Genomic DNA, 13,743 nt, shown 5'->3' with positions numbered 1-13,743 from the left:
AGTGTTATTTTACATTTGATTACTTTAATTTCTGTAGTATTTCTTAACTGAATAAAAACTTAACCTGAAAAACTTTTCATAGTTTCAAAAAGTTTCATAGCTCTCTTTGTTCTATTGCATTTATTTGTGCTGTTGTTTGCAATTTTTTTTATTTGTTCTTATTTTATTACTGACTTTTTACTTGTGTTTTTTTATGAAAATAAAACTTTGCGTTGAAGAAAAGTAGATTTTTGTTTGTATATGCTGTCAATTATAGTTCTTAGAAAGAAAATCGGAATCGGCAAAAATCAGTATCGGCAGATCACACTAACAAAAAATCGGAAATCGGAATCGGCCAAGAAAATTGCAATCGGTGCATCTCTAATAGTCAGCTATAAAAATTCTACAGCTATAAAAAGTCTACAGAGAAGCATATTACTAAATATGGACAATATTACCTATTCATTCCATTTTTACTTTCAATTTTATAGTAATGATTCATGATTCATGTGATGGTTCCATGTATAGTTTGAGATATTTAATAAACACTGACATGTACTTGATATATCCAAAATGAACAGATACAGAATCCAATTAAATAAAGACTAGAATTGAACAGAAATCCCAAGCTTGTGAATCAAAATCGAATCGCCTTACATATTCTAGTTATTTTACGTAAGCACAGGTGATCGTATATGGTCATTAAAGCATATCCAGCCATTTCTTGTTGGCAAAATCTATAAACTGTCAGCATGGTTGGTGAGACACAGAGAATAAATGACTTTGCACCTGAACTCTCAGCCCAAACAAATATCTCTCCGTCCATTGATCAATAGGACCTCTCCTCTCCTTTACTGTAGCAATCCTCTCTCTACGGTCAAACAGGGCCATCACAGTGTGTTGCCACAGGAAGCCTCAGTCCAGTTCTTCCTCATTCCTCATACAATCGCTGCTGCACAGTATGACTATTATGGGCTGCTTTGGTAACAGTGCCTCCTGCTGAGATGAAAGAGCCCACAACCCCCTAGCTCTGCACCACGGTAACGTAGGGTGCTGTCATCACGTCCACTGGCATTTAGTGCAGCTGTCTCTGAGTGGAAAAGACTGTGTGTGTTTATGTACATCACATTAGCTCAGGCTTCTTTCACCACGTCTACAGTGGAGTCACAATAGCTTGAGGCTGTCCACACGTCCTCATCTCAGAAATATTCACAAACCACAGACCAATCAGCTGTAAGCAAAAGTACACTGAAAATAAAAGAACTAACAATAACAATAATCGTGAAGTTTTGACGCATAGGACGTGCGCACGTGATGGTTGCATCAGGAACATGGAGATGTGTGGGGTATAACGAGGGCCATGATGGAGGCTTGATGGTTCCCAGGTGTTGCTGAGAGCAGCTTAATGAATGGAGCTCTGAGGCGTGGCACGCTCGTTCTCTGCTGTGGTACTATAACAACCTATTTACATTTCATATAAGAGCGGCCGCGGCGGCGAGCCCTGTTTGGTGTGCAAATAGAACACTGCAGAGGCCAGCCGGGCCCATTGCCGTTTCCAGGCAACGGCGGGATGGGGTTGGCTGAGCAGCCCCTGACCCACACCAATTCATTTGATTAGAGGCTTTTGTGCCGAGAGGAAAGAAGACAAACAAGTGGAGGAGAGAGGCGGCAGGCCGTGCTTTTCTTCCTGCAGTCACCCTTTATTATTCCACATTGACGTGAGGAGGCTGTATATGTGTATGCATTCATGCTGCTGTTTTTCCTTAAAAAAAAAAAAAACAACAGCGAGAGAGATGGCCGTGCTGTAGCGGGAGGAGTGCTGAAGGAATAGCAGTGATATTCTGGGAATGTGTAGCTGTTAATGAGTAGGCCCAAATGGAAGCTGCGCCTTCAGAAATGCAAGGAATGGCTCAGTAGAAAAAATATTGATTCTAATTTTTATTAATTTATCTAATTTTAATAATTTTAATGATTAAATCCCAAGAATCGATTTGTCTAGCCTGTTTTCAGTTAATGAACGGAACACTGTAACACACCTACCATTCAATTAATCGCAATAAACTTTGTGCTTGGTTACTTTTGAAGTCTCAGATTTCAAATTCTTACCATTTTATTACAGAATTCAAACAATAAATGCAGTTTTGGCACTGTTTAATGTGGAGAGACAGATCGCTGTAGGGCCTCAGTTCAAGAGAAGTGGCAATGAGAAGCGCAAGTGAATGGATCATTTCCTCTGTTTTAATACCAGTTTCAGCACGAAACAAACATGAATAAACATCCGAAGGCATGTTAAAAGAAAGAGTACAACTTACTGATTACATGCGATTATATAAGACAGGATACGGATTTCGGTGTTTTAACCACGCAAAGATGTCAATATAACGGCTTGTAAACAATGTCATGAAACCACATTTGCCTCAGAAAAAAACATTCAGTGACCACAAACTCGTTAGTCAGCCTGAAAAATTAACTCCAGAGAGGAGCATTTTGCTAAATATATGCATTTACATTACATTTAGTCATTTAGCAGACGCTTTTATCCAAAGCGACTTACAAATGAGGACAATGGAAGCAATCAAAATCAACAAAAGAGCAATGATATGCAAGTGCTATAACAAGTCTCAGTTAGCTTAACGCAGTACACGTAGCAAGTTTTTTTTTTTAATTATATAATAAATAAAAAGAAAAACAGATAGAATAGAAAAAGAATAGAGCAAACTAGTGTTAGAGGCCTTTTTTGCTTTTGATAATTGTATAATAAATAAAAAGAAAAACAGATAGAATAGAAAAAGAATAGAGCAAACTAGTGTTAGAGGCCTTTTTTGCTTTTGATAATTGTATAATAAATAAAAAGAAAACAAATAGATAGAATGCAAAAAGATTAGAAAAGCTAGAGTTAGTTTTTTATATATATATAAATAGAGAAGAGAGAGTGCTAGAGTTAGAGGGTTTATATGCACCATATAACATTCATAATAATTTTGACTGTTCTTCAATATTTAATTTAAATGAATAAATCCATCAAGTTTTTATGACAGCCACCACTTAAATGTTTATATTTCAAAAACCGGATTGGAGTAGAAATATAATTAGGCTATGTAATTGTAGCTTTATAAAAACTTAATTGAGTGTAATGTAAGCATTTATTTACAAATCAGTTAATTTTAACCTTCAATATTATAGTAACGCAGTACCAACCGATTCTCATTTATATTTTACAGCATTAGTTGAGAGATTTTTTTCCCTTGAGAACATTTTGCATGTACTGTACCTGATATGTACCCAAAGTAATTGATATTGAATCGAATTGGAAATTGTATCGAAAGCTTGTGAGTCAGAGTCGAATCGAATAGTGGAATTTGAGTTAAAACCCAGCCCTAATTTTTGCCACATTTCAATTTATTGAAAATTGCTTCACAATTGTTTTTATCCTATAAACACAGAAAAAGGCCGCAACATAAGAGCGGGAGATATCAAAGAGCACATTTTTAATAATAAAGCCATACATCACAGCTGTGAACAATTATTTGTTACTTGCTATTACTAGTCAGAAATAGTTGGTATTGGGGTTTCTTACGGACATAGACTAAAACCACAAAACTCCAATTTTGGACTTCAAATGCATTCCAAAGAATTCCACAGATTTTCCCCCACAATCAACATGGAAAATGTGAGAAAAGCGCATAAATTCCGTGTGTGGTAAAATTGAGGGAACTTTGAATCACAGCTCAAGCTTTGCTGCAATGATCGCCACTCGCTCATTTCTGACAGCGAGGTGAAAGTGTAATCCGTTCTCAAAACCAGAGACTCTGACTCATCACTCTCCCTCTTTCTGGACATGTTATACTCTAACTAGAGACATGTCTTTATCTCTTTCTCTATCGCTCTACTCCTCCTCCTCTGTTTCACATGCAACACGACACGACAAAATACTATAGAACTCATTATAATCAGTGATGCTACACTGGATGCGGCACGACATGACAAATCCCTGACAGTAAACTGCCTCATCCTATTTATGAGGTACTGACGCAGAGTTCAAATGTCCTGTGTAGACACTAGACAGACTCAACCTGTTGCAACGCAGCGGTGTCGTGTCCGGTGTAGACACGCTTCACTGTTTCACCGCCAAGCAAGCGGGCACATTAACTCCTCGTCTGCACACGCTCTCTTTGAAATAGGAATTGTTGCCACATTTCTTGTTAACATCTTTCATTTATCGCTATCTCGTTTGTATTTGGCCAGTTTGGAGAAAGCCTCACCAAACCTGACCAGCCAGGCGTTTGCGATCACGGGAACCTGAAGACACTTGGACAAACGCGGATGGGTGACAAGAATGGAGATGGCTCCAGATCGGCGATGTAGTATTTGGTTTCCCAACAAGGTCCATCGCCCAACAAAAAATGTATTTGCTGAATGCATAAACTGTATTTTCCTGCGCTCAAACCTGACAATCTAAAGGAAATGCTGTATATGGCGTTTGAGGTAATTTGTGAATTACCATAGACTTAGTCTAAATAAAACAATTTGCAACTATTACTGTTATTACACTTGTATACAAAACTTCATATTATGCTTGTTATAGAGTGCGTGACATCACGTGCACTACCGCTGGTGGCAGTAGACAACCGTGGGGTGACGCAGTTGTCACGGCGACCGTCACAGCCCTACCTGTTGCCTAGCAACGCATGAACAGGGGCACATGTTTCTGAGAAAAGCGAGAGAAACAGGGAGGATAGTGTGGTGAGGAGGTGGAGTGGAGTGTGAATAAACATGCGTGGACATATATGCATGTGTGGAAAACCATATTTAACCTTTTCCAAGGACGAGCTTCCCTGGTACCAGCTCACACCTGGTATTCACAACATCAATCTTGTGATCCGAGACAGAATGCAGATTACACCTGGTATTACGTGTCTCAAATGCATCCAGTGACTACTTGCGTACATAATTCATTCAGATGGAGGGTCACAGTATGTTGATGACTAGTGTTACACTGTACTGATGGTACAGTATTGTCATTTTATTCCCAAGACCCAAGATTTTTTTCCCCCAAAGGGTATTACTCTGAACAGTAAAGTCATCATATAAACAGGGCTCCAGATTAACTATTATTACTAGGAGCACCGTAGCCCCTGAAGCAGAAAATTTAGAGGCACACTTTAAATCAGCCTGCAATGCAATCGTTCACATATTTTCCCCATTTTAACTGCATTACTGACAATTGCTTTGATAATAAATAGACTTTAACTCATAGAGATTACAATGTGCAGTAATCTTTTAATTTCAGAGAGATATGATCAAATTACTATTGTTTTGCATTAACAAGTGCAGTTACTAATAATATTACAAGTTAATTTCTTGTTTATTTCATGTTTATACACATTTGACAGTAAAGCACTAAGCTTGAGTTGGGAAGCTTACAAAATATATTTTATTAACAACAGAAACATGTGCAAAACCTAATTTTTATTTAGAAAAGACATATATTGTACTCTTATTAAATGTACCATTATTCTTCTATAGTCTTATATGAAACTGACCAACAACTTCAGTGATCATGCATGATTTAGTCGCAAATTGAAGGAAAGTTTGTTTTTCAAAGCACTCTGTGATGTTTTTTACTTCATAAACAAATAAAAGAGCAAAACTGACAAAATCTGATTTCTTGATGATTTTATATTTTATAATAGTGATTTTATAATTTCAACATATAAAGGAAAAAGTATAAATTAATGACTAATAAGCCAATAAGTGCTGTCTACTGGTTATAATGGTGATTTGATGTATTTTTTTAAATTTTACATAAGTGTTTGTTCACCACAGTATATTTTGGTCACCCCATTGAAAATAACATTCAAATTGGATCATTTAGGAGCTTTAAAGTGCTGGAAACAGTTGTGTGAAATGCTTGTAAGTCATTGAAAATTGCTTGATTTTAATAGAAAATTTCTCTCTCAAAAGGCTGTACAAACCCTGAAATGAATAATGTAATAACATTTGACTATTTCTGCCACAAAACCATGGTTACAGTTAGCGTTACTGCTTCTGGTTTTCTATATCAGTGCTGTCTGATCTGTTTATAACAGAGATTTCTCTGCAGAATTTGAATGCTTCTCAGTAAATCTCACAGCAACCTTTATTCATTCTGCGGCTAATTCAAACACTTCTCACTGGATCTTGCAGCGCTGTGCAGTAACAGTGTCGCGAAATCAACTTTGGTTCCCGAGTAAAGCTGTTCTGAGCTCTGACTAGTTTGTTTGCGTCGTGGTCCGCAGCTCAAGTAGCGGAATTTTGTTACGCTTTAGTTTCGTTTGCCGTTTGATGTTTCTTACATGTGACAGAAATGGCAGTGTGAGTTGAACAACGCAGTGGTCGCGCCAGTGCGACCGCACACAAAATTTACTCGCACCAGCAGAAAAAATGGTTACAAAATGCGACCATTTGGTCGCAGTCTGGAGCCCTGATAAAGAAAATATTAATTATTTGTTCCACCCAAAGTTTAAATAGAAGTATACAATAACACACTTTAAATTAAAAATAACAATGACTCGTCGTCGCCGATAGCCTCGTGGGCAGCGCGTCGACATGTAGCGCCATTGCGCTTCGGGCGTCCCGTGTTCGAGTCTCGGCTCGTGGACCTTTCCCGATCCCATTCCCCCTCTCTCCCACTTCGCTTCCTGTCTCACTACTATCCTATCAATAAAAGGCAAAAACGCCAAAAACGATAGCCTCGTGGGCAGCGCGTCGACATGTAGCGCCATTGCGCTTCGGGCGTCCCGTGTTCGAGTCCCGGCTCGTGGACCTTTCCCGATCCCATTCCCCCTCTCTCCCACTTCGCTTCCTGTCTCACTACTATCCTATCAATAAAAGGCAAAAACGCCAAAAAATAAATCTTAAAATAAAATATAATAAAATAAAAATACAAAAAAAATAACAATGACTCAACCCTTACGTTTTGCTTTCTGGATTCTTATGAATTAGCTCGCTTTGATGTGCTTTTTTGGTTAACAAAAAGTGTTCGTATTGTGATTCTCAATGGTTTCATGAGAAATGACTGAGATATTGTGACAACCCTATTGGGGACACTGTCATATTTCGGTGCATTTGTATGCAGGGCTGTAGTGATGTGTTGGTAAATCAAGGAAACATCACAACACAAGAGCTGATTATTAGAGTAATAACATTCCTCCCCACTGATTTTCAAGGCAAATGCCTGTGGCGGCTTATGTAAGCATCTTGCACATTAGCTAGTGATTTTTATATGCCTGCTTGTAGGTTAATCCTACAGTGAATCTACAGCCGCCATGTTGTGGAAAAATCTAGATACCAATCAGGGAGGCATGCATCTCAGGAAATAAAAAAAAGAAAACAAACCTAAACACACACAGTCCAGAGTTATGGTCAGCCAAACCACTTTCCCTTAGAGACTTCTTGCAAAATGTGAATGGTTTTCATCACTTATGCCTGGCTGCAAAACCAAAACAACAAACGGTAAGTGTGTTTACAATGGCTGTCTAAATGCTTTCAAATGAGTGCTGTGTCTATAAGAGCTCTTATCCAATCAGAGAACCTCACAAATTGATGGATGTGTGTCGTAGCCTGATGTTGAATTCTGCTGGGATTTCCCTCACCTAACAAATTTGCTAATCAAACAATGAGCGAAATCTTGCCACAGCAGTGCTGGAAGGGCCACAAGCAGTGATCAGCAAATGTAAAATCTTCATAATGAAAAATGTGAACACTCTTACTTTCCTCCAGTGAGAGAGCAGATGGAGGGATAACAGAGGAAGAGGATGGAGCAGAATGCATAATCTGGATCCTCATATTGACAGGAAGGCTGCAGTAGGATTAGTCCTGAGAGAAGATTCGCACTAGCCCTCATGTGCACATAAAGAGACCTGTACAAGGCCGGCAAGCCAGCTACACACTGCTCAAGTTAATGAAGCCATTTGTCACTTTCCTTCCCACTAGCACATATAATCAGGGTCTAAAATTAAATTTTTGCCACACCTGCCAATGTTGAAGGAATTGAGAAAATGTATTGTCCATTAAGGTTGACACAATATCAAAGTTTCAGTCAATACAAATACCAGTAAAGTTTACAATTCTCTAAACAATGTTAAATTATTAAGCAAAAAATAATACTATTAAACAAACTAAATGTAAAAATGTGTTTATATATGGGTGGAAAATAATGCAATTCCAACTTTAATTCCAACATCACAATGATTTAATTTGACCTAAACGGGTCTAGAATCAGTGAACTCTCTCTAAACCCTGCAGACTTTTCTTCATCAGACCAAAAATCATTCATGCTGTCAAAGGTGACAAACTGCAGGCAAATCTAAGCTGTGAATGTTTTCAGCACATAGGAACATGTAAGTGTTAGAACACAGCTGTCGGAGGTTGAGAAATCATGTGCCGTTACCACTCACAACATACTTAGTGACTGGCACGGCATGCTATTTCAGCAAGACACTTTTGTGTGCCCAAGAGCACAACACTACAGCGGCAAAAAAAAATGCAAGCCCTGCCAGAGCAGCCATGCAGCGCCACAGCCCCTGCCAAGCCAAATCATGTCACAGTAGCTCTCAGGAGAATGTGAGGGTGGGCGGGAGGGATGCAGCATGCTTCCTCACCTTTCATTCAGAGTACTGCACCTAAGATTCTATGAAATCAGTCGATAGATCCAAATATTTATTTTATTGCAAAAAAAGCTTTTATTTCAACAGAACAAATAACTATGGCTAGCTAATATGAAATTCATTCGGATGAAGAAACAACAAGTATATAAAGGTCAATGGATATGTTCACTCTGCAAGCCTTAGTGCTGGCGTTCTCAACTGGGAAGCCCACAGCAAACTTCCAAGAGGGACTCAAGAAGTTTCTTATATATAATTTATGTACTCAACAACTGGATATATGAGGTGTATAGGTGTGATTTCTAGCTCTGGAATAGTCAGGTAAATATAATCTAATAATTTCATGGTCACTTTATAATGTATATACATTTTTATAGTTACACCAAGCTTTAAAATACTTTGATAGGTAGAGATTATGTGAGTAATTCTAAAAATCATTGTCCTTGCTCCTTCAGTAAATTATGAAAAACTGGAAAAGTCACAGGACCTTAATTTTTGTTGTGGAGAGTAGGGACCTTGTAGTCAAATAGGTTGAGAACCACTGCCTAAGTGATAAATTCTGATTTATTTCTAAAATACTCTTTTTTTATTTTTTTTATTTGGCTATTCACATCATTTTTAAAATGTGGCCAATATCAACTCTGAGTGTGAATTGGTCACAGTCCTGAACTGACCCGTATGTGCAAAATAACAATAACAAAGATGGTATTTAGCATGCTGCCGTATGGAATTAAGCATGGAGGCAACTGAAGTCAGCATTTACACGTTCATTTACAAGGTGACACACCTCAGAAGCCAGTGAATGTGTATACAGGTGATAAGGATGACTACGTTGAGGATGAGGAGAAAGAGAGCAGCTTTTCTTGTATAGTTTTTCATTAAAGGGTCATGAAACCCCCTGTTTCAGCCCTGGTCAGTTCTCACCACAGTTTAAAAAAAATGCTAAAGACAGACAACACAGACAACTTTGGTTTTAGACAGTTTCATTTCGTTCCCATCAAGTTAAAAACACAAATAAATGCACAGCCATTTGCACTCTGCATCAAAAACATATATATGAACGCGCTGTTGCACCTCTGATAACTTTTAAGGCTTAAAAGCTAAAAACTTTTAACACTCTCCTTCGATCCATGAATGTTTCTCTCAGTTAATGTATGCGATCTCACAGTCTGAAGCGTCTGTCATAGCAAATCAACACATGCTGTTGTGAATAATTAAGCTAAGCGTCTTCTCATTGGATAAGAACACTTAGTCTCATGAATAATTTAATAGACACCGACGTGTCATCGATGTACTATAGTCCTTTGCCACGTCACAAATTGTGACGTCAACACGATGTTGATTTTAAACCCGGAAGATGAATATAGCGCAAAAAATTAAATAGTTTTCTCCAACAATTAAAATTAATGTTGACCGTTTCTCAATATGCATTCTTGTCTGTACTTATGGGCTTGTGAAACGTCGTCAGTCATCGACCTAGTACTGTTCCAATTCAAAGTTCACATCTAGCCAAGTACAGTTCAAATCCCCGGATGTGTTCTTGCTCCGCCCCTTTTATCAAGGATGCATCGAGAGGTGACTTGTGCAAACTTGAGGCAGCCAGGTATCCCAGAATGCATTTTGCACCAACCAGCGAGCGTTAATGGCGGAGGAGATATTTTTAAATAATTAAAAAAATATTACTGTTATTGTGTCATGAAATGCAGTTCTAAGAGTATTTCAGGCGAGAATGTAGTTGTTTAAAACTCAAATCTGCGGTTTATTATAAAGATAGCACCTATTTGAAAATTTGCTTCGCTGATTTTGGAGACGTGAGCTCCAGGCGATCACCGGGTGCTCAGTGCTCATGTATCCCGACGAGAGACGCCTCAACTCGGCTAGTCCTTCTGTCACTTGCCACTGACTCTGATGTCTCTGTAGTGGTTAAACATGAGGTAAAATTCGTTTTGGGTATATCTAACAGGCAATCTTTGGTCTCATGAATCTATTGTTTCTTCCAGGTCATATCGTTTTGGCTGAGCACAAAGTTATGTTTCATAAATTATTTATTTATTAATCATAATACAGCACTGACTTTGTTGCATACATTTGACTGAATTGTTTGCTTTTGTCTTTATTTCCTATTACATAAGTCTCATACTTTATACTTATACTTTTTTAATGGCTATTATTGTTAATTAAAACTGACATTTAACAAAAAAGGCAGGGTTGTGCTTGTCATATTTCATTTTATTATACATTCAGTAAAGATAATCAGAGTATACGTGCACATATTACCTAAACCACATATTAATGTTTTATATTTTTAAAATGAAAACGAAAAGGGTTGTGTTTTATATTTTGAAGAAAACTAAAAGGCAGTGGTTTTTGATATCCTTTTGTTGTATTGTAATGCGTGTACGCATTGCATGAACCACATTTTTGTGGCTATTAATATTTTAAATGAAACATAAAACAGGCAATGCTGTTTGATATAATATTTCGTTTCACTGTAATGTAAATGTAGCCTACGTTCCCTGAACTACATTTTCGCGGCTATTAATATATGGTAGAGGGTTAAATGAAAACGAAAAGAGGCAGTGGTGTTTGATATCATATTTCGTCGTATTGTAAAAACACAGTGTAGATAATCGGAGTAGCCAAGGCGAGCTGACTGACGTGATCAAGTACGATGCTGTTCCATTTGCAGGATTACCGGACTTGCGTCCTCCCGTCTCCCGTGTCGAAATTGCGTAGTCCGAACTACCAAGTAGGGTTGTGACGGTGAGGGAATTTTCCCACCGGTTAATCGATGTGTGACAACACCGGTAATACCTGAAAATGCGTCTTCATTTTCAAATGGCTTGTAAAAGTGCCATGCGCATTTTACTTTCACTTTCAAATTAGCTGCACTTGAATTGCCGCAATTTGGCGTAGGGCTGTCGTGGTAAGGGAATTTCCCTTGCGGTAATTTTGAGTGGCTCAATAGCGCGTATGCGGTATTATCGCCATACATATACATATATAATTTGTGTGTGTATGTGTTACGATATAACTAACGAGGTCATATTCAGAAGACAATGAAACCGAAACCAAATAGCGTTGAAACAGGAAGTGAACTAAACAGAAGAGAATGACAAAATAACGGTCCACATAACAGAACATAAACCTGACAATAAGATCGTTAGGCTATCGTTAGCCTATATGTATAACAGTTAGCCTAGTTGTAATCTGATCTTCTAATCTGACTAGACAAGAGACTTTCTATTGATATTTCCACCTGCGCGCGTTCTAGACGGGCTGGTTGCTGCGGTTCTTGCATTCCTCTGCGGTTTGCTCGTCAATAGCGCGGTATTGCGGTTATCGCGACAGCCCTAATTTGGCGTTAAGCAATTGTTCATTTGAGTTTTCCCTCTTTTCCTCTGATTTCTTGGCTTTCAAATAGCTTGAAACAGCGCTGTGCGCGTTTTACTTTCATTTTCAAATTAGCGGCAATTCGGCATTGATTCAATTCAAGCAACAACAACGTCAAACTCATAGAACTTTTATTAACAAAAAATACACCATATATGCCTAATAAAATAACAAATTACTTAGGCTACACAAAGTTTAAATAGGTATATAAAACTAACCTGACAATAAGATCGTTAGGCTATCGTTAGCCTATATGTATAACAGTTAGCCTAGTTGTAATCTGATCTTTTAATCTGACTGGACAAGAGACTTTCTATTGATATTTCCACCTGCGCGCGTTCTAGACGGGCTGTCAGTCAGTGCAGTTACAGTGTTGCGCCACAAGGTGGTGGAAAGGGACTGTCATTCAACTATTAATTAATTCAAAGAGACGTAATGAAACAGGCTGTTGAAATCATTTTAACTTTGAGCGTCACTTTAGAAGGCTCAGCTGACCAGCTATGCGTCGATGCTAAGACAGAGATTTCGCTTTCCTTGGACATGACAACCTATTTTCACAAATATATATGACTCGGCCTGGAGGACAGACGCAAGTAATCGCACGCGCTCAGTCGATCTCTCTCTCATTCACTGTCTGTTTAGGCTTGTTAAGTGCAAATCTAAGGAGCCTCTGTACAAATCAGCATGGTACACATTATGTTATCATTACTAACTTGTTTAATATTCAGTCCACAAGCATGAAGTGTAAAACGAGAAGGGCATAACCTTACGAAAAAATAAAACACGCAAAAATCACGGTTGCTGCGGTTCTTGCATTCCTCTGCAGTTTGCTCGTCAATAGCGCGGTATTGCGATATTGCGGTTATCGCGACAGCCCTACTTTCAACCAGCATAACAAAAAATGTTTCTGAAGACCTTTTGCACCTTTAACTGCCCAAAGGTCTTACCTTCGACCTTCAAGGGTGCGGAGACTGGCTTCCTCTCGAGCAGTCATGCGCTCCCTGCGGCCTGCGTGCTGTGAAGCGTGCAGCGGGTGACTGGGGTGACCAGGATCCCCGGCTGATGACAGAGCGGAGCCGTATCGCAGCTGCGCTTCAGTGGAATCCATGATGGACACCATCCAGTTCCAGGTGGGGATCAACTTTTCCTCCACAAAGTTCTGCAAAATGACATTATCCTGTTATATTTTGCCTTTATTACAGTCCGATTTTGTTCGGGTAAAGGCCGAGCGACTCACCTGCAGATTAACCGCGTCCTGATAGGTGAGTTTGACTGCAGCGGGGTACTGCGAGTAGACCAGGTGGTTGTATTTGGGTATGAGGCTCATGAGGTCGGAGATCTGCCGGATGACGATGCTGTAGGCTCGAGCCAGGCTGCTGGCGGATGTCAGGTAGCTGCTGGAGTTACTGGCCTCCAGGGCTGCTGCGGCGGCTGCTGCGCTCGTGCTGATGGCGCTGCTCCGTCGCAGGTTTGAAGGATCGATGTAGATGAGGCCCGTGGAGCTCGCTAAAGGAGACATTAGAATTATTGCTACTAATATTAAATTCCTTATATTTTCCAGAATATAACTTGTTTTTTTTATCATCTGAAACGTGCTGGGAATTATGGCGCACTCAAGTCCTAGTGGGAAGTTTTTACACATTAGATGCATTCAAGTCACTTTGGTTGGAGCAAGATTGCAATGACAATGGGGAAAAAAAAAAGAAAGAAAGAAATATCAGTGTCA

At 39.0% G+C, this 13,743-nt stretch overlaps 2 protein-coding genes across 2 annotated transcripts in view; both read right to left on the bottom strand.

The window, feature by feature from the left end:
* ankrd11 (ankyrin repeat domain 11) overlaps positions 1-13,743 on the bottom strand; it is a 213,603-nt gene that overhangs the window by 33,801 nt on the left and 166,059 nt on the right. The gene's annotated exons all lie outside the window — the stretch shown is intronic.
* Positions 12,945-13,743, bottom strand: part of LOC107730110 (E3 ubiquitin-protein ligase UBR5-like) — a 149,033-nt gene continuing 148,234 nt past the window's right edge. The window contains exons 4-5 of the mRNA XM_016540841.1: positions 13,255-13,519; positions 12,945-13,176 (exon numbers count right to left, since the gene is read on the bottom strand). Of these exons, the coding sequence (XP_016396327.1) occupies positions 12,961-13,176; positions 13,255-13,519 (481 nt within the window). The 3' untranslated portion in view covers positions 12,945-12,960. The remainder of the gene's footprint in view (positions 13,177-13,254; positions 13,520-13,743) is intronic.

Source organism: Sinocyclocheilus rhinocerous, unplaced genomic scaffold, assembly GCF_001515625.1.
Source record: "Sinocyclocheilus rhinocerous isolate Xijiao unplaced genomic scaffold, SAMN03320098_v1.1 scaffold36, whole genome shotgun sequence".
Lineage (NCBI taxonomy): Eukaryota > Metazoa > Chordata > Actinopteri > Cypriniformes > Cyprinidae > Sinocyclocheilus > Sinocyclocheilus rhinocerous.
This window is presented reverse-complemented; position numbering and strand designations above follow the sequence as displayed.